At 30.7% G+C, this 21,907-nt stretch overlaps 2 protein-coding genes across 2 annotated transcripts; one reads left to right on the plus strand and one right to left on the minus strand.

The window, feature by feature from the left end:
* Window positions 1-2,171: 2,171 nt before the first annotated feature.
* LOC101210587 (protein LIKE COV 2) lies at window positions 2,172-8,197 on the minus strand. Its single transcript, XM_004138320.3, has 7 exons — window positions 8,001-8,197; window positions 6,372-6,424; window positions 6,152-6,261; window positions 5,715-5,882; window positions 5,095-5,192; window positions 4,460-4,583; window positions 2,172-2,589 (listed from the first exon to the last, which is right to left on the minus strand). Exons 1-7 carry the CDS (start codon window positions 8,100-8,102, stop codon window positions 2,477-2,479), a joined length of 768 nt encoding a protein of 255 aa, XP_004138368.1. The 5' UTR covers window positions 8,103-8,197; the 3' UTR covers window positions 2,172-2,476.
* Window positions 8,198-16,103: 7,906 nt separating this feature from the next.
* LOC101211577 (ethylene-responsive transcription factor ERF110) lies at window positions 16,104-17,933 on the plus strand. The gene is made up of 2 exons (XM_031886876.1): window positions 16,104-16,478; window positions 17,049-17,933. Exons 1-2 carry the CDS (start codon window positions 16,193-16,195, stop codon window positions 17,693-17,695), a joined length of 933 nt encoding a protein of 310 aa, XP_031742736.1. The 5' UTR covers window positions 16,104-16,192; the 3' UTR covers window positions 17,696-17,933.
* Window positions 17,934-21,907: the final 3,974 nt, after the last annotated feature.

Genomic DNA, 21,907 nt, shown 5'->3' on the forward strand with positions numbered 1-21,907 from the left:
ATCACTGTCTACTGATAGAGTACTATCACTATCTACTACTATATAATAAATATTTCAATCCTTTGCCCTCATCTAAAAAATAGTAAATTATAGAAAATAAAGTTTCAATAGTAATCATCAATAGTTTTTATCACTAAAATAGAAGGTAGACAAAAGATCATAGTGAAAAAAGGTCAATGACTTAAATGACAACATGGTATTAAGTTTAATCAAGTCTTATTAATAGCAAACTATAGATTCAAATTTTAATTTTAATAACAAAAGCATCTCTTCTACCCATTCATAAAAGAAGAATGAGGATGGAGTAGGATGTAGATTGTTACACTGTTTGCTTTGCTAAGAAAAGAAGAAAAAAAAAAGAAAGATGAATCAACTTGTTATATACCGTAAATAGTTTATCAAATTCTTCTATTTTTAAACATTTCTCTTCTTTATTCCATATAATGTATTATGTACTGAATCAACTTTTAAATATATTTAAATGTTACCATATGAATCACTATACTATTTTAAACATTACTAGTGAGGTACAATGCCATATCATGAAACTAATATAGAATAAAGTAAATACTCTACGAGATCACATTTTCCTCCATGAATTGAGTAGGTTTTTGGTTGTTGTCTCGTGTTCGTTTCTTTTGTGTCAATGTTATCTATATGATCTCAGTATATAATTGTCTAAACCTTTACTCGCCACCAAACAAGAGGTAGATTTGGAAGTCTTGGATTTTGATTAGATTTGGAGGATATGTATTGATTTTCACTCATACTCTTAAGAAGAGTATACGTGCTACGAATTATGAAGTTGATCTTTAAAATAATCTTTCTAACTGAAAGTCACTTGTTGACAAAAATATAATGAGAAATTAAGTTTTAATATATTTGAAAATATTTTGGTTCAAAAAGCTTAAAAGTCACCTACCATTTTCTAAAGGTTTTTTTTTTTAAACAATGTATAGCAAACCAACAAAACATTTACACGCATAGAACAATTTTGAAAACAGACAAAGTTCAAAGGCACACAATAAAAGATACCAAAAATGTTTCAGTTAACACCGGATTAATCGACCACACACACGTGTAATTTTCTTTTAAACGATTATAATACGCCATCGTGTAGAAAATTATACACGATTATGTAGATAGTATCAATACCAGCCACACATGCGTATAATTCTTCTTCTAAACGATCACGATATGCAATCGTGTAGTTCTTTTTAACGATAGAAAAAATGCTTCATATAATTTTTATTCTAAACGATCATGATATGCGGTTGCGTAGGAAATGATACACAATCGTGTGATTCTTTTTAACGATGGAAAAAATGCTTCGAATAATTCTTCTTCTAAACAATCATGATACACAATTGTATAAAAAATGATATACGATCGATTCAATGATAGAAAAAAATGTTTCAAATCTAAACGATCTTGCTGACCATGCTAAACGATCGTGTTGACTAAGTAAGCAATCGTTTCAATCATATTATAGTGATATTTAAACGATCTTGATAAGAAAAAAAGAAAAAAAAAATCTTAAAGGAGAACAGAGAGAAGATGAATAAATCTCAACAAAGAAAAAAAAAAGACAAATCATCAACAATATCAATGACCAATATGAAATTGGTCCATAGACTTTTTTATTTTGTTACACGAATCATAAATATTTTAGTGCTTTATTATATTAAATTAGTCTTTCCCAAATCTATTTTTAAACCATTTATTACATTTGCACAGACACTTGCACAAGTTGCATAAACAAATTATAACAAATTATAAAAAAGTCCATAACACCTCCAACTTGCATATCTTTTTTCATATAAAAAATATGAGAAGTAATTAAATATATCATATAATTATCAGATAACTATTCACTTTTAAATTTGCTATCTTTATAATTTAAAAAATGTAGTAACATGTATCATATTATCATAATTTTTCTTTTTCCCATTTTTTCATAGGCCCTCAATGAATTGGTTGGTAAAAAGTAGAAGGAATGAGAATCAAGTTTGCATTTCAACAATATCAACACCAAAGTTTTTCAAGTTTAAAAATTGCAAGGGGGAGAGATGGAACCATATACCTTTAAAATGATAATTAATTTCTTTATCTATTACCATAAATTTACTACGAAATATTAACAATCCTCAAGTCAACACAATTATTTGAAATTGACTAAACTTGAAAATGAAATGTAGAAACAACATATGCATATGATCAAATGGAATAAAGTTTGTACTATTTACCAAGGTTAGAAGCTCAATTTCCCTATTCTATGAGAACATTACAGCATCTAATGTTCTTCCGTTCCGAGTAGAATAATTTATTCACTCTGTATATGTGGTCATGTATAAGTATGGAAAATTCATATATTGGTACAGACAATGGGTTGTGAAGATGTCCTTAAAGTAACTAGTTAAGTTACGTGTAAGGTAAGACTAGTTAGTAAATGCTACATATGATGTTGTATAACCTTTCAAATGGAAGCCATTCTATTGAACGGGATCATATCATTTTGATGTGGAATCCTCTCTCTTTCAACAGGAGAAATTACCTGTGGCATCGTCATCCCTACCGAAACTATGATTTCTGCATTATGCAAATAAAATCCCAAGTCATATATTGCTATATGAATAAGAAAAGTGGATATAGCTGTTTACAGAAGATGCAAATTATAGCCCAATAAGGATCACACACAAATAATAATCGTATTGAATATCATTCAGTTCCTTGAGTTTTGCAGGAGCTTTCATTGGCATGTTGAAGTTCAAGGAAAATCATGTTTGCTCAATAAAGGGTGATGGTGTATATTATTGACAACAAACAATCATAAAAACGCCGACTGAATCTGATCCCATTTTATTGACTTTCAACCAATTATAATACTTTTCTGACTGATATAACCTTGGAACACTCGAGACTAAACTCACTATACGTACTACCAAGTAATGTGAGTTGCTTGCACCCTTTTCCTTGAGAACAATCGGGAGTCGGGACTAAACTATCATAATACTTTTCTCCCCTGTCAACGTTGGATCCTTCTTGGCCAATTCATGAAAGATAGTGTCTACTAAGATTGCCCCTTGGCATCCAATTAATTACTAGAGTCTCATTTACTAGGATGTCGTCCTGCTGATACACCTATCGAGTCCAATGCCAAACTCAGAGATACAGGTGATCAAGTTTCGATTGACAAAGAAAAGTATCAACGCCTAGTGGTCAAACTGATTTATTTATCTCACACTAGGCCCAACATCTCATATGCTGTGAGTACTGTTAGTCAATTCATGCAGACTCCTTACAAAAGAACACATGGAGGTAGTAAACAGAATTTTGAAGTATTTAAAAAAAACTCCTGGTAAGGGATTGAGATTCAGAAAAATTGACAAAAGGTGTATTGAGGCATACAAATTTTGGTTGAGCAGAGTCTACTGTTGATAGAAAATCTACCTCCGGGTACTGTACTTTTGTATGAGGCAATCTCATTACTTAATGAAGCAATAAGCAAGGTGTTGTTGCCAGGAGTAGTGCTGAAGCTAAATATAGGGCCATGAGTTTGGGAATCTATGAGGAAATTTCGCTTCAAATGGTGTTATCTGATCTTCACCAGGACTATGAGGTGTCTATGAAACTTTTTTGTGATAATAAGGCAACTATCAGCATTGCTAATAACCTGATCCAACATGACAAAACTAAACATGTAGAGATTGACACTTTATCAAAGAGAAATTTGACAGTGGTAGCATCTGCATTCCTTACATACCTTCAAGCCAACAAATTGCTAATATTCTCACAAAAGGACTTCTCATACAAAGCTTCGAGTCTTGTGTTAGCAAGTTGGGTCTTTTTGACATTTACGGTCCAACTTGAGGGGGAATGTTAGCAAGTTAGGTCTTTTTGACATTTACGGCCCAACTTGAGGAGGAGTGTTAGAATTACCGGGCTTGTTATATGTTGAAAGCCCGAGAGTCTATTAAGATTTTGTAGTGCCCTAATGATCTTTTATTATTTTTATTTTTGGATTCTATAACCTATAAATAAATGCTCCCTCTATCATTATGAGATTAAAAAATAATAATAAGAGAATAGCATCGTGGTTTTTCTCCTTGTTCTAGGGTTTCCACGTTAAATAGTTTATCTTTCTATTTTCCTTCTTTCGATACAATTGACTATGGGGGACGAGAAAGTTGATGATTGGAGAAGGAGAATATGGGGGGAAGAGGGTTTAAACATTTTGGGCTTTAAATGAGAAGCTGTTTCAGGTTTCTTACATGAATATGCAGCTACGATTTGGTTAAAAGGATAAAGGTCAGTAATAGCATCGTCTCACAATAAATAACCTGTCAACTCAAACAATATATAAAAAAGTCCTAATTATTTGCTCTAAAATCACATATAAATAAAGCAATGAGCATGAGAAAAAACATTCCATTAAATTTTATCAAAAGCAAACACTGACCTATGGCTTCTCGGATAGATAAATTTGGTCGTATGATGTCTTCAGATTTTATGAGAAAAACGTCACCGATGTACAGATGATTTGTGGGAACATAAACACTGCACAACTCTTCATATCCGTTCATCTGTCATTATCATTAAAAATTTGTCGAAGGCATAACTGAGTCATGTACATTTATTCTAAGCAAAATCTGTAGATCAAGCAGTTTGATGTCCTATATCTGTTGACAGGTTAAGGGTGACAGTTTCTACGGCCCATTATATAAAAATTTCATTAATTACTTTTTGGTTTTCAAAGTGAATATTAGAGATCCAAACATTACAGCCAGCTCCACCTTATGTATTGTGTTTCCTTGTTTGTTGTCTACTTTTACGTGTTCTCAGAATTAGGGCCACTTTGAAAACTAAAAAAATGTAGTTTTCGAAAACATGGTATTGATTTAATGAATTTTACATTTAGCTAACAAGTGTAAGTTATAATCAAATGTACCAAATTACCCAATAAATGGTGAGAAATCTAGCATAGTTTGTAAGAACATAAAACTAAAATGAAATCGTTATAAAGGGATCTTATTTAAAATTGTAGAACAGCAATTCCTAAAATGAACTGGAAGAAAATTATGGGACATAAAATACCTGAAGAACAACTGATGAGGTAATAAAACCAATTGCATATTCACCAATTCTTGGGTGCCGTATTATGGCTACTTCCTTGAATGCTGTGGTACTTTGGTCTGTACAAAAGGAATAATAGAAAGAAATCTGTAAACTAGTTATACCTCATAATGCAGTCATTTTTACACAATTATATTAAAAGTTTAAACCTGGACAACAATTAGAAAAAAAAAGGAATCACAAAAGCAAAAATTTTACACTTATACTAGATTTTGATAAAGCATACTAATTTAAGGCTTTGCACTAGCAAGAAAACTCCAAGTAGCTTCTAAAGGAGAATGACACCAAAAAGAATTAACCTATCAAACGAGTGAAAATAAACACCTGACCATACTATAATAAGTCCCTATAACAGTCTGTGTTCTTCCTGATAGTGATTGGTATCACAAATGAACAAGTTACAGTGGAATCAATTTCAAATGTTGTATTGGAAAAATATCAATAGAATGATTGAACATGAACTAAAAATATTGTAGATCCTCCATTTAAATTGAAACAAGATTAATGCAATTAAAGTCAATCTTGAGATACGAAAACAAAAGTTACAAAGATAAATCAACAAATAGAAGCACATGAGATACCTGGAGAAATAGCTGCACTAATTTGTTTTGAAGCTGAATAAATGTGCTTAACAAAGGGCATCTTTTTTATAAACCACTCTCCTAGCCAAAAAACAGTGGCACCCATCCATGATGAAGCAAATAGACCAATAAAAAATATAAATATCAACGATGAAACAAATCCAAGACCTGCAAAGAAAAATCATTTATTTAATATGCATATCATAATTTACGTAAATGATGAAGTTAGTGAGCTGCAAATGAAAAAAAAAAAAGAAAAGTCTAAAGCTATATCTTCAACAAAAACAAAAAAAGTGATAAAGCCTAGAATCAGACTGAAAAAGTCAGAAAATATATATTTATGATAACAATTCAGCAAGTAAAGAGTACAAATCTCAAACAAACTCATAGGTTGTTCCTTGAGATTAACAACAATGACTGGAGCATAAGAAACATACCAAATATGTGTATTCCAAGCCTGGCATATAACGGGCTGAAGAAGCTATCGACAAACTGGACAAACCACCATGTGATGAAGAATGTAATGGCAACAGGAAACAGAACCACACTGCAATTCCATCATTTATCAAAATCTTGTATAGTTGGAATTGAAGGCCTAGAAATTGATTTAAATGGTTGCAGATAAGCAGTATCAAACACTCTTTTAATGCTGATTACCATCCAGTCATGAACTTCTTTGAGACCCAACTTTGAAGAACAGCATAGCAAGCCTGAAAAAATCCAATAATTGACATAGTTGAAAAACCCACTTATTTTAAAGATAATCCACAAATAGTAGCTAAAAAACATGAAATAAAGAGTGGATCTTAGAACAAGAGATGGGAACTGCAGGTTGTGACAACGCTCCAAGTACTCTCTAGCACCAAGAAATGCCCAAAAAACAGAGGCCAGTTTTGCGTTTCACCTTTTCTCAGCTGACTTCTGTTACTAGGGTTCTAACTTGTAACTTGAAATACACCATATTGTTTAAGAGTTAGAAGGAGGCTTGGATGTTGAAGCGACATATTCTCAAATCGAAACAAGCGCTAGCCCCATTTCAAAGAAACTTTTCAAGATTCTAATCACTGTAGAACTTTGGAATGCATTGAAGATATGTAACATCTCAATAATGAAATACACTACATGTTTCTCATGACTTCATGACTGCTTTACAAGGTTTTGATCTGGATTCGAGGATGAATCCTTCAAAATAAGGAGAGGATGATATGAACCGACCAAGCATCAAATTATTAATTAGATTCTATTTAATAGTCGTGATGAAATTTTAATATTTTTCAGTTCTATCATTTTAAATAGCATTTAAGTAGGCTTAACTTAGTCTTTTCACAATGCATTAGCGTTTTATTGGGAGGCTATTTAAGCCTTGTCTTTAGATTGTTTAAAGGAAGTTTTTGATAATTGAAGTTTTTGGGTTTTATTTATCAATAGAGTCTCATCACCATCCTTTTGCAATTATTGATTCAGGGTTGCATGCCAAGAACATTCAGATAAGTTTGATCACCTTGCTTGTGAAGTGTCCAAACTTGAAGTGAGGAATCAGTTCTCCTTAACTCTTAGTCTTCGATCAATAGATAATCCAAATGTAGTCCATTGCCTTGGGTTGTTGTCAAATTAATTGGGGTTTTTAGATTTGATATTAGGGGTTCACCAATTGGATTCCCAATTTTCAAAACCTAGGGTTTTCATATCAGGCGGTCTATCTATTAAGATGGTGCCTCTTTCAGTTTGCCAATTTTGGATTGGATCCCGACTTTTTTCCTTTAACTTATCTCTAAAACCTATTCAATAACAGGAAGTTTCTATCTCAAAGCTAACAGGTTTTCTCTACTTTTGCTATGTGAGATCCTAAACATTCACAGGGGAGATATCAATAAGAGGGGCATTAACATCAAAAACTAATTCAATAGACCTTCAAGAAATAGCAATTGGGATTTCGAGTTTACCATCCTTTTCCAACCTTTTTTTATACCACACGATTCCTATACCTAAACAGAAGCTTCCCTTCTCTAAAATACTTAAAAAAACTAAATTATTGTTCCTGAAGATATCATCATACTAAAAGAGAATCTCTAAGCACCCATCGCCAATCCAAAGACCGACTCCTCTTCCTTCTCAATTGATCCTTCAACTAAAACTGAAAGCACCCTTTACAGCTAGAATAAACCCTAGATAGCTTTAATAATGAAAGAAATAGCGCGAAACAGAAATGATTATAATCAATAGAAAAGGATTTAGCAGATGATAAAGAGGAGAGAGAAAAAAGCTCGAAAAAGGAGTACAGAGCACCTTGCGAGTGGATGAACTGGGAGAAGATGGAGGGGACTTGGGAGTATCATCGTCGGGATCAGAATCGATCATCGGAGCTGAAGATTCTCTGTTATCAACCATTGAAGGAAGACTGAGGTCGAGACTCTTTGGCTTTTTTCCGATTGTCGTTTTGTTAGAATCACTTTTTTTGGATTTGCTAATGCGGGTTTTATGTTCCCGTCGATAACTGCCCACCGCCGTTTACTTTCCTCTTGTGGTCAATCAATTTACAATTACACGTGTCATTATTAGGATTTTCCCAGTGAAATCATTTTTCTTGATTAATATTTTTTTTTGGCTAAATTATAAAAAATTAGGAATGTCGAAAAAACTTTCAAAAATATCTTTAAACTTTAAAAGATTATTAAAAAAATACTTTACAGTTAGTTATGGATGAAAACCCCTAAAATTTTGTATCAAAATACCTCTAAGCTATTAAAAAATTTCATAAATACCCTTAAACTAAAAAAAAATTTCAAAAAACATTCCCACTAATCTAATTTTTATACAAAATTTCTTAGCACCCAAAATAAATAAAATTAAAACCATAGTTTTAAATTTTCCATCAATATGTCGATATTTCTGTCGATATTTTTCACATTTTCATGGATTCGTTTCGATAGAAGAGGTGAATCGATATTTTTATTATATTGTAGAAAAGTCCACGAAGCACAAAATATAAACATAAAAATGACACTAATATGATATAATATAAATAATATAACAATTTTACTTATTTGAGAATAGTAAAATATTTATTTACTAATTTTAATTTAGTTTGTTTTACTTTTATTATAATTGTTTTTAGAAATATCCATCGAAATTGAAATTTCTATAAAATTAAAACTTCGATATATCTATCAACATCGATATTTTATATATTCTTGGTTAAAACATGAAAATTCTACAAAATCTCATGGAGTTTAAAAAAATTATCCTTTTTAAAATATAATAAAACAATTACTAGTCAAGTAAATAAAAAAGTCCATGCTAATAGATCTATTAAACTATTACATATGTTAATAGTCGAATACATTTCTTTATTTGATAATTAACGATATGTTAATTACAACAACTATTGAGATTGATTGTATTCATGATTTATCATTGTGTGTTTATTTATAGTCAAATAATTTTAAAACTATGGTTTTAACTTGAAATTTTTATTTTGCTTCAAGTTTGTGAGAATTTTTTTTTTGTAAAATTTAGATTAATTTTGAGTACTTTTAACTTTTTTTTTTTTTTTTTTTAAGTTTGAGGGTATTTATGAAAAGTTTCAATAGTTTAGGGGTATTTTTTAAACAAAATTTTAGACGGTAAAAATATTTTTTAAAGTTTAAGGGCATTTTTAAAAAATTTAAAAATTTATGAGTATTTTTTGCACAAACTAGAATGTTCACGAGCAATTTTTGTAATTTAATCTTAAACCAATGTCTAACAAAAGACAAAATCAATAGGTACATTCTATTTTCGATTTTGGGTGGCCCAATTAAGTTGTTTTCTTTCCCTTTTCTCCCTTTTTTCCCCTTCTTTTAATCCACAAGTACTTAGGATAGAATTTGAAAGCGAAAACTAATAAGGGAATTGATTAATGAGGTTGATGAAACATCTAGTGGTTACTATTACGTGGTTCGACCTTATGCAAACTCATTGCATAGGATACCTTCACTCGCATGTCACCTATATGAATGTGTTGGATCATTGCGTTTGAATCAAATATAAAATGTGTTGTATCTATAGTGTGCTACCAGGATAAGGTACCCACCCTTATCCCTATGCTATAGACTCTTTAAACTGATCTCAAACATTGATCACTGTATGTCTCTACATATTGTTCAAGACTCATCAAACAACTTAGGATGTTAGTTTATTGAATTTAGGTTATTAAGACAAAACTAATAATATACACTACAAGAAAATATGTATTTCTTGATGCACAACACGAATGTTGAGAGAAAAAGCTTCTTCTGACTCTGTAGATGTTTCATCGGAAAAGATTTACAATCCCGATGCAACATAAGACGACATCAATATAAAGTAATTAATTAATAAAAAAAAAATCAAACTTTTCTCGACGCTGTTATGCATGGTGTTGGGAAAAGTTTGATTTTTTTTTTTAAAGAATAAACTTCTCTCGTTGCCATTATATATGACGTCGGGAAAAGTTTGATTTTTTTTTTTTAATTTGAAACTTCTCCCGACGTCGTTATGCATGGCGTCAGAAGTTCCCCTTTAAAAATTTGAAGACCGTAAAAAATCTCTCAGTCTTCTTACTTTTCTTCTCCTTTTTCCTCGAATGTCTCTTTCCCTTAAGATTTACTGCCACTTGTTGTCCACCGTCCTTTACTTGTTGTTGTCGTCGACGCTTGTGAGCCGTCGTCTGCCCCTCATTGGTAAGTGTTTTTTTTTCTTTTTTTTTTTTTTTTTTGAGTTTGAAAAATAATATTAAATAGGTATGTTTTTTTTTATTGTCAAGACCTTCCTTTTGTGTGTTTTTCTCCTTGTTGTCACCATCCGCCGTTGCCCTTCCACCATTGCTGTCAACCGCCCCTTGCCAGTAAGTTTTTGTTCTTACTTTTTTTTTTTTGTTTGAGGTTGAGAAAAAAATATTAAATATGTGTGTTACTTTTCTAGGTTTCTTCTAATTTTGCTAATTTCCCATTCGTTTTCTTCTAATTTTCTATTCATTTTTCTTTCGTTTTCCATTCCAGGTTTCTCTAGTTTGCAATATATTCTTTTTTAAATAGAGAATTTTTCAATGCACAAAATGTAGCATCGGGAGATCCTCTCTCGACATATTTTTCTCAACTTTGATCTTGATGCGAATTTATGCGTCGAAAAATCCTTGCTGAATGCTTTTTCATATATCTCCCGATGTTTTTGTGTGTCGAGAGATCTCCATTTTCTTGTAGTGATAATTAATAACATTTATTATAATAATAACACTTTATTATTAACGGTCAATGAATTATATTTATAATCTACGAGTTTTAGGACATAAATCCCAATATTAATATTTGGTACATATATCGTTTAGATTTGACCGTTAATTGGTACACGATTGTTTATATTTGATAGTTTAGATTCGGAGCCAAATCTAAACCATTTTTTTCAATATGCTTTCATATACAGATCGTTTAGATTTGGATATTGATACACGATTGTTTAGATTTGGTACATTATCGTTTTTATTTGGTACTACTTTCATTTAGATTTAACTATCCAAATAAAAACGATTTTTAAAGATTATTTGGTACAGGATCGTTTAGATTTTTCTATTTTTGGTACAAAAATCTAAACGATGTAACAATATCCCAATGATTTTTTTTAGCATCTTTTATATTTGATACACGATCTTGAACAACCAATTAACAATTTGAAAAGAAAGTAAAAGAAAAATTAATATTTATATTTGGTATGCGTCCTTGAACCAATTATCAATTTTGAAAAGAAGAATAAGAAAATTATAGAAGAGGAGGAAAATACGATAGACTCAATTCCAAAGAAGTTTTAGGTTAAGCGATCTTATCCACAACTAAAATGAAAAGCATATATTCCAAAGTGACAATTTGAACATAACTTTTCTTTTTCCTTTTTGATTAAATAATGAAAGTGGATACATAACATCTTTTTCCATATTAATTAATTTATAGCTAATAATAATTTATTAATTTGGATCACTCATGGAATTTCCAAGCAGAGAAGAAATCATATAAATATAAACAAATTAAACAAAAAGTGGTGATTAATTTTATCATATTTTCAAATCTTACTTTTTTGATAACTTCTCTAATTTTTATCTTAAAAGGAAAATAAAATAAGAAATTAAATCTACTAATTTATTTAAACAAAAAGTAGACATAAAACAAAGTTAATATATAGTAGAGATCAAACTTAATAAATTATTATGCACCACAAAATGAACTATATGTTTCATTTGACCCAACTTTTGTTTCAATATTATCGTTATTCGTTAAAATACGTGTAGTTAATATTTTTTAACACTTATTTTCAATCCAAACTTAATAAGACAAACAACTATAATCGATGAAAGTTGATGAGAAAAATTAATTTATTCTCTCATACATACCAAAGTGTTAGAATTTCCTAGTCTTTTGAAGATAATCAAGTATATTCAAAATAATTGTTTGAAAAGTTATAAATGTTATAGAAGCAATATTCTTTTACCATGCAATATTGTCACTTTCAAGTACACATAAATAGAATACAACTTATCTCTTGTTGGTATTTAATTTGCATGCATAACTTTTTGATCAATTCATCAAAATCTCAAATATTTGAAGTAGTACATATTCTTCAATAATTAGATTAATTTTGGATAACTACATGCATGATAAAACTATTATTCTACTTGATAAGAGCATGAAATCAAATGAATAGAAAGATATGCAATTTCTTTAGATATTGTCAGTTTCTTTGTCACTAGATTTTCCATTTCTATTGGTCATATGAGTTCTTGGTTGGTTTAGCCAATTTTGTTAAATGTTTAAAAGTCACATTGAAACTCCTCAACCCTCCAAGAAAGCACTAAATCCAAGAAGGATATGATTGATATGACGTAATTTGATACAAATTCCATGTATGTAGGATTCTCTCTCTCCAATAAGAATATCAAGCCTCTCTTTTTCTTAGTCCTTATATCAATTCCAGTATCTTTGTGGGGTATATGAAAGAAGCTGCATATTTTCCCATTCAAATTGTAAAGTACTAGTCCTAAATCTTTTTAAGGTTTTCTTACTAGTAGAAGATTAAGAAGGCTTGGCCAGTAATTAGAAAGAAAAGAAAAGAAGGGTCTCAATAAATGACTAAATAGATCATGGATGGCTGCTACTTAAAGATTAAAATTCTATAAGTTTTCTAGGATTGGATGGATTGTATGATTAGTTTAGTTGAACTGTAAACAAACTGTGACCCAATCACTCACCAATATTTATATACATATACATATATATGTAAAATCAATAGAATATTTAGGAGAAAAGAAAGTTTGGTTGAATAAATCCACTCATTTTTCATGCCTATGAAACTCTAAATATTTAATTGAAGTTCAGATAAAGAGTGGAATCTCTCTTAAAGGAGCAAATTATGTGGCTGAAAGTGATGTATAAAGTGTAATATATATATATAGATAGATAATACACAAATTGGTTGAAAGTGATGTCTATTAAAGTGATGAGTGTAAACTCTAATGCTTTTCTGAAGGAAAAAAACTTCTGTTACTCAGCTTTGACTTGAAAAAAAAAGAAAAAACTACTTTCGGTTCATTCTCTCCAACTTCATGAAAGTGGGGAAAGAGATAACTGAAAACTTTTCTTCAATTTGCTAATCATTGTTTGATGGAAACTTACATTTTTTTTTGTTACTCAAGTCTGGATTTGACAGCGTTTTAGTTTTGAGGTAAAGCTGTGTTTGAATTCATTTTCTGAAAATTAAGCTTATCCATGTCAAATTGTTATTCACTTCCAACTAGTGTTTGCAAACAAAACCATATATCTAGAAAAAATAGTTTCTAACCAGGGAAGTTATTATAAATGTTAAAATTCCATCAAATATTTAGCAAAATTTTAGATTCTATCAACCATAAACATATCATAACCACTTATACAAGTCTATTCGTGTTTATTATTGATATAATCTAAAAATTTTGTTATAATTTATAAATATTTTGATTTATTTTATTATCTTTAAAATTGTATCTTTCGAAGTGTTTAGGGTTAGGACCTGCACACACAAGAGAGTACCTGAGCCCAATAAATCCACTTTGCCTCATTGATAATGAGAAAATCGTTAAAATAGCAAATTCTGATATAGAAAACTGAAAAATAACAAAAATAAGAAATAATAAGATTTTTTGCAAATTAATTGTGTCTACTTTTTCTTTTTCTTTTTTTCATTATTTCGAGAAACCTTTAATGAGTTTCAAATTTGCCCTCATCATCATTTAATGGTTGATTTTTCCACATGATTTGATTTAAATTTGAAATTTATGTAAATCTTTTCAAGTATTTCTTTGGCGGATTTCATATTTTTTATTCCCTATTTTCCATCTCTCCCTTATTTATTTATATACAAATGATTTACATATTTGATTTTCTAAATCTTTAAAACATTCATCTAATTATTCAATACTCTTTTGGGTGATATTTTTTATTTTCACCTCTCAACAAAGGAACAAGACGAAGAATCTCTATGTGTTACCATATTTGGTAAACATCACCTAATATCAAAATCCCAATATCCCTCGTAAGGAAAAGAAAAGAAATGTCAAGGAAAACCAGAGATTGTGAGATCTTGTGAGTAGCAAAACCGAACTTGCACTGAAGGGCATTGAGAAGGATAATGGAGTATGATGGAAGCAAAGAATTGTAAATTTCTACTCAGATTCTGTCGCAAAAGTTATGAAGTTGCTGGCCGTCGAATGTCTTCTTCTTCACGGTCGAAAGCTCTCAAATTGCTCAATATCCACGTTGTCTTCTGTGAGTATAATGGAGGTAAGATAGAACGGTTTTTGTATAGGGAAAGTAATTTCCACTCCTTTCCAAAACCATAAATCCCACGATTTATTCCATTTATTTATTTTTTTATATAAATTATCAATTCAATAATATAAAATGGGCAAAGATGTAATTTGGGCTTTAAATTTGTGTAAGATAGTGGCTCATTAGTAATTTTGAGAAAATTATTAACAATTTAGGTATGTAATATCATATAGCAAATTTGGCTATATGAGTTAAAAATCATTTCTTAAATATAGATAGGGTACATACACAAACTACAAATATAAATATACTTTTTAAAACAATAAAAAGTAAAAATATAAAGAAATGTTGCAATTCAACAAATATGAAAACCACGTATTCCAAAAATTCAAAAAATGGCTAGTGTATTTACGAAATCTAAAAATATAACAATGTTTCAATTTTGCCCTATTTAATGGATTGTATTAATTATAGACAAGGATGATCATGTAGAAAATAAACATATAAATATACATTTTAAAATAATAAAAAATAAAAAATATTAATCAACTTATTCTACGTATCATATCAAAAATATTAATGAACGTATTAATGCCTCTCGGTTAACTTGTCGTGCATATTGGAGAATTCGGATGAATTGGTTCTTTGGATTGAATTTTTCCCCCACATGTTTTAAGTTTCTCTAATCACTCATAACTTTCAAATTACATAAAAAAAAGAATTGTCTTTGTACCTAAATGTGAGATTCATTCGGTATGCTTAGATTCAAACTCCTCTGAAAATCAATACACGATTTTCAACAGAACCATCATTTCACCTTAGTATGATCTTTGTGCCACACACAAAGAGGATACGAAACACACCTCAAGTGTAGGAGCTTGCAAATGCCTAGTTCATTTTCTTATGACAAATTATTTTATTGGTCCTAAAAACGGCAATATTACAAATATATATAAGAAAAAAAGTTTACAAGACAGAAATCGTCATATTGACCCAAAAAGGAAGTTGTTACTTGAAATCAACCCCAAATCTCGATAACTTAAGTTTTATTTGCATAATAAAATTTGTAACAAATCATATTAAAATAACAAAACCTTTCCCAAGAAACATAGCAACAAGTATGAATTGAAATAATATATTTTTGGTACTAATTTGACATCCATTTGAAAAGTGAAGAAGGTGAAAAGCATGCATTGTTTTCTTCATTTTATAATATCTGTATTGAACCATGTATGCCTCTAATATGAATATCTTTATGGAATTGTTGGTGTGTTGTTTTTATTAGAATAGGATAAACCCTTCGAAACAAATTCAAGTCGGCAAACCAATTCCAAAACCATCTCTCATCTCTCGTCTCTCACCTCTCCTGCCCTTATACTTTATTCCTTTTTCATGTGTTAATTCCACGTGAATTCAGTCCTTATCTTTTCACCCAAAGATACAAATAATTTAAATAATTTAGGTGTGAAACCACTTCAAGAATATTGGTCGGTTATACCCTGTTGAGGCCAATTTCCAAAATTTTGAGTTCCAATACTTCAAATATAAACCTTCCAATTCCAAATCCCTTTCCACTATTTTAATGGCGGCTACAAGCACGTTTCAAAAAATTATATAAATTTATAAATACCCTTTCATTCTTCTAACTCAGATCTTCATCTTTTCCATTTCATGTGCTATATTTTGAAGGTGGCGAACCAGGGTGGCGGAGATGGAGACGGCGACCGAGATGAGCTCGAGGGGATGTTCTCCTCGTCTGCCGGGGAATTAATGGCTATGGTTTCGGCTTTGACTCATGTCATTTCTGGCGGCTCTGCTGCTCCGGCGACGGTGCGGACGGCAGTGGGAGCGCCTGCGACGGGTTGTAGAAAAAGAGAGAGGGAAGAAGGAGGAGAAAGTGGAATGATTGTGGACTCCACAGCAATGCAGAGTTTTTCCATGCCCTCCCCTGCAATTTGTTAGTTCTTAATTCTTTCTTAAATTTTCTTTTTCTTTTTTTCTAATCTTTTTGTCTTCTTGGAATTTATTTTATTTTTGTTCTTTACATTTGTTTTAAAATTTTCATTTTCATCCATTAAGCTTCTTTATTTTAAATGCTTTTACACGTCTAAAACAGATGACTTTATAGATTAATTTTATAAAAGCTACGGATGATTTTAGAAAATAAACTAAAAGGAATATAGCAGATGATTTTATAATATTTATTTTTTAAAGCTCAAAGTTAAAATGGGTAACATTTATATAAATTAGATAAAATAGAAATTATACAGTCCAATAAATTTGAGTTCAACTTTCAACTTTAATCTTATCTCTAAACTAAATTATAAACATGACCTTAAATCAAAAGGTCAAAATACATATGATTAATCAAAGATTAGGGGTTGCTATCAACCTTCCTAAAAGGAATTAAAACATTTAAAATGAAAATGACCACTTTCAAATTTGATCATATATTATTTTTATCAACCAAATTTGACTATCTTTTTTCTTGTCAACCAAAGGTGAATTTTGTAATTCTTGTGTGCAGTTCTAAGAGAAGAAGGAGGTTCAAGTTCAAGTAACACCATCTCCGTCGTGACGGCGGCAACAACGGCACCTACAATGGCGGCAGCATTTTCCGGCGAGGATAGAATAAGAAGAAGATACAGAGGAGTAAGACAGAGGCCATGGGGAAAGTGGGCTGCCGAAATTCGTGACCCCCAGAAAGCTGCTCGAGTTTGGCTTGGCACTTTCGATACTGCAGAGGCCGCCGCTCGAGCCTACGACGGCGCCGCCTTGCGCTTCCGAGGGAGTAAAGCCAAGCTCAACTTCCCTGAATTTGTCTCTGTTTTTCCACCGTCGTCTTTGCCGTCAGCCACCCATTTGGCGTCGTCTCCTGTGGTGGTACCACCGCAAGATGCCATCGGAAACTATCTACAGTATTCTCGTTTGCTTCCGAACTCTCGCGAAACCTCTAGCCAGCCGGTGCCGGCGTTTGAGAGAGTGCTCTGTAATTCGCCATTAGTGAATCCATCCTCTTTGGTTTCATCTTCCGGCGTTTCGAATTTTCCTTTTCCATCGTCTGAGCAACAAGTTAGACACTACCTGCCACCGGAAAACCAGAGCCAAGGCAACGGAGGTTCTTCGATGCCGTTTCCGACGGGATTCAGCTATCGTCCTCCGGCAAACGGGTGATGGTTAATGATTGGACCGTTGAAATCTAGTAGTGCCTACTGCCATTAAGATTTGACAGTTCTTTAGTATTTTTTAAAAATATATATATAATTGTCAAATGCTATAATTCTTTAAAATTTTTAGGCTAAGATACACTTTTACTTAAGCATTTAATAATATACTTGGAAATTTGTAATACATATTTTTAGGTTTAAATGGTTTTTTTGTAATAAAAAATATGAACGAAAACGTTATCAAACGAATCTGTTTAAGAACAATAATAGAATTTTAATCTTATTTTTAAACTATAAAATTTATAATAATTTAATTTTTTTAATAATTTAATCACTATCATTGAAAAATCTTAAAAATTGAATGTTATTTTTCATAAGTTGGCATGGTTCTTGATGTATATGAAAAGGTTGGATTTTGGATTAATTTATTGATTTTATATGGGTAAGAAACTTTGTTGTTGTTCTTATTATCCTTATATAAGAATTTCGTATAAGAAATTTGCTTAGGATAAAACTTAGAATCTAATAAACAAGGTTTCTTGATTATAGTATGAGTATTTTAACTTTATGAAAAGACATAAACGTGAATCAAGTTCAAGTAATAGTCTAAATAGTTTATAATATAGGAATAAAGTTGGGCGCGCCTTATTCTGGTCGGGACACCATGGATGCAACCCACCTTGTAGTTATTACAAGTAGAGTGATCCCAAGCGATGCTCATGTAGAAACATGCAAGTAGGAGCATCTTATGCATTGAGATTGTATAAGATCAGACCATAAAATAGTCACTTTTATATTATAACACCTTTAACTTATTAAAATTGACTATATTTCGATTATTAATGATCTAGGATAATTCGACCTTAATCTTGAGCTAACTATGAACTTCTGTTCACACGAAATTATTCTTAGATCTACATAGGTGATTGACAGTTCATCAACACTAATCAAATAAACCTTCTATTTCAGTGGTAAGATTGGGTGGATGGCTAGGGAAGTAGAGTACAAGATAAAATTCACTTTTGCACGCTTTTAGGGTTGGTAAATAGATTGTTCCTATAAGTGCTGACTTCAAGTTTTGAACGAAGGGGTTCACTCTCTCATTGACCCGAGAGAGATTTGATTTATATGTTGGACCTTAAAGCAATTGTTCATTAGAGGATCAACTGAGGGTTAGGGAACACGATATAATCTTATGGGTAAAACGGTAAATTGACTTAGTCAAATTTACAAACAACCTATAAAGAGTTGACTTACCTAATTATGGATATATCAGGTGGACAAAAATGCTACGGGAAGGAGAGTACAACTATGAGTTATAGTGGACAATACTCCTCATTAATTAACGAATGTTGATTAACTCAGTTAAAAGAGTTTAGCTAGTTAATTAACCTTGGATCGTTGGAGCTCATGATTTATAGATCCATTAGGTCGCTCTATTAGCTTGTTATGGATTTAAACTTAAAACAGAGTGATTAGGAATAAAAAATGTTCGAATTAGTTGAGAAAATGAATCGTTAATAATATTTAATAATAATTAACAATTACAGGTTGAGAGAGAAACAATATACTTAAATATCATTAATTTGATTAGGGATTTAAACAATTGGATTGATTGGGATACATGGTGAAATTAATAATATATTATTAAAATTAATTTAAAATTTTAATTAATGAAATATTATTATTTAATTAGTTAAAATAATTAAAAAATTAATTAATTAGGTTGATTAATATAATTATATAATTAAATAATAACTTTGGAAAATTAAACCAACTTTCAAAATTCATTTTTAAAAGTTAAAATGTTTGACTCACCAAAGTGGTTTTTTTTTCAATTTTTAGTACATTATGAGTAGGAGTGAGTATGATAAAGAAAAAATCCGAGCTGACCGACCAGATCAAAGTTGGTCAATCAAATAATGAGAGAGGTTGGTTTTAGAAAGTTTCAAATCGAGAACTTTCATAAAATATTTTAATTGCTAAACTGACTCGACTCGATCGAATCTAACTGACCAACCGACCCTTACACATCAAATCAAGGTCGATTTGACACTTCAGTTGGATTTTAAAAAAATCGACTTTGACCGACGATCACCCCTAAATTTAAGTAAGCACCTTACTGGAGGAAGGTGTAGTTCTCACCATCTACCAAAGGTAAATTTCTTACTTATTAAAATTTGAGAATAAGTACTTACAAATTTTAAGCTTACAAAGGTTAAATTATTGTCAACTAAATTTTATGGGCTAAATTTCTATTTTTTCACAAATTTAAGTATCAAAAGGTGAAAAGTTTATTTTATATGAACAGACAGCAATGTTGATCAGAAATAAATATGCATACACATAATATAAAAACAAGTCAATAATAACATAAATAATACAACACTCATGACTTATTATCAAATACACACTTAGTATTAATACAAAACTAATGCATAACATCAAACAATAATCCATTGTATATGCCAAACGGTGAACTCATGCAAAAATTATATAAGTGGCAACATTTTTTAATTAAAATCGTGCAAATCGAAAAATCTTAAATGTCATTTGTCCAAGAGTTTTAATTATATACTAATTAAAAACAACCCACTAAAATTTAGAAACACTTCAAGCAAATATTGGTTGAATGAAAACTAAAAATAATTTTCATGATTTACACACAGAACATGGTTGTGGAATAATATACATATATATGAAATTCTAAAACAAAATCAACATGATCCAACAACAAATTGGTATATGAATATTTCCTCAATTTCTCAATTTTAGTAGTTCGAAGCTAATGGGGTTTTCAATATTATCATAAAATATAAATTTGTCTTAAGATTGTTAACAGTATTATCATTACAACAAACAGAAACTCATATATGCATTATAAATCTGAGTCCAACGAATTCACGTTGTCTCCCTAAGATAAATTTACTCATCCTAGTGCTTGAGTTTTGAGAGTAGTTGTCTCCCACGATAGAACAGATAAACTTTTTTCTAAGAGTAGCAACATGTCTAGAAGATCAACAAACGAAACTTTGTGGATCGATCGAACGTCAAGATTATGGATAATGGAAAAGATGTGTGTTCTTTTAACCGAATAGAAAATGATTTATTTATAGACTTATTCGTGGCCATTTGAAAAGTCATGTCTTTTTCTATAAGTTAGTTATTAATTTTCATGAAGTGATGCATTCACTCATAATGCATCCATTCATGAAGAAACACAAAACAATTACCATTTATTCCAACAGTCGCCTCCATCCGCAAGCCAAGCTAACATGTTTTCTCCCAGCTACGTGCGCCAATCTGCCTCCTCTCAGCCACTGCAACCACGGTTGCGTGAGGGGTTTTTTTTGGTATTTTTGTTCGTTTTACCCGCATTTAAGTGAATCCAATGATAAATTTAATTTTGGATCTAATTAGGGTTTTTCTTGATGGTTTTTTCGACAAATTTTGGAAGGACTAATTTGTGAAAAAAATTTCATCAAAGGTTGAACTAGTTTCAACCAATTGAGTAAGTTTGGAAAAATTTTGGATGCTAGCCATGGGTAATTTTATTAACTAAGGTTGTTAAATTTTCCCTTATGATTTAGGATCGTGTTTATTGAGGAAAAATTTACTATAAGCAAGCAAATATTTTAGCTAATATGAGTTATTCGATTCTACTACTAGACCTTTGAGTGGAAAGTGATTCTATTACCTTTCACTCAAAATTTAAGAGTCTACATGTACTGGTTATGCATGGACAATACTAAACAACATTATAGGATTGTTGGTTGATCTTGTGTGATGTATAACTTACGTGTGGTTCGACGGGATCCCTAGCCGATCTAAAATGTATGCTCTTATCAAATCTCGTGATTATTCAAGTTATTTTTCTTGATTTCTGAACTATTGTTTTGCATTAATATTTTCATATTTGTCATTGAATACTATAGACGATTTGTCTCTTTTCTTTCTTCTTTTTTGTGATTCATTCATCTTCTCTTTCTAGACTTCTTCATCTCCTCTTCCAAATTTTCTTTCTTCTATTTTTAAACAATTTATTCTTGTTTAAATCTTCTATTTCATCTTCACTGTTTTCAGCGAGATTATTTAAAGCTATTTCATTTTCTTCATATTTGATAATATCAAAGTTGTTTAAATATCATTTTGACCTGATCTAAACAATCGTTTACCATTGTCAACACGATCGTTTATTATGGTCAACACGATCTTTTAA

Source organism: Cucumis sativus, chromosome 6, assembly GCF_000004075.3.
Source record: "Cucumis sativus cultivar 9930 chromosome 6, Cucumber_9930_V3, whole genome shotgun sequence".
Classification (NCBI taxonomy): Eukaryota; Viridiplantae; Streptophyta; class Magnoliopsida; order Cucurbitales; family Cucurbitaceae; genus Cucumis; species Cucumis sativus.

Coding starts and splice junctions, on each gene's coding strand:
- LOC101211577 (XM_031886876.1), top strand. CDS start 16,193: ATGTGCTATATTTTGAAGGTGGCGAACCAGGGTGGCGGAGATGGAGAC. Junction 16,479..17,048: donor CATGCCCTCCCCTGCAATTT/GTTAGTTCTTAA, acceptor TCTTGTGTGCAG/TTCTAAGAGAAGAAGGAGGT.
- LOC101210587 (XM_004138320.3), bottom strand. CDS start 8,102: ATGGTTGATAACAGAGAATCTTCAGCTCCGATGATCGATTCTGATCCC. Junction 6,425..8,000: donor CCAGTTCATCCACTCGCAAG/GTGCTCTGTACT, acceptor GGATTTTTTCAG/GCTTGCTATGCTGTTCTTCA. Junction 4,584..5,094: donor CCTCATCAGTTGTTCTTCAG/GTATTTTATGTC, acceptor TGATAATGACAG/ATGAACGGATATGAAGAGTT.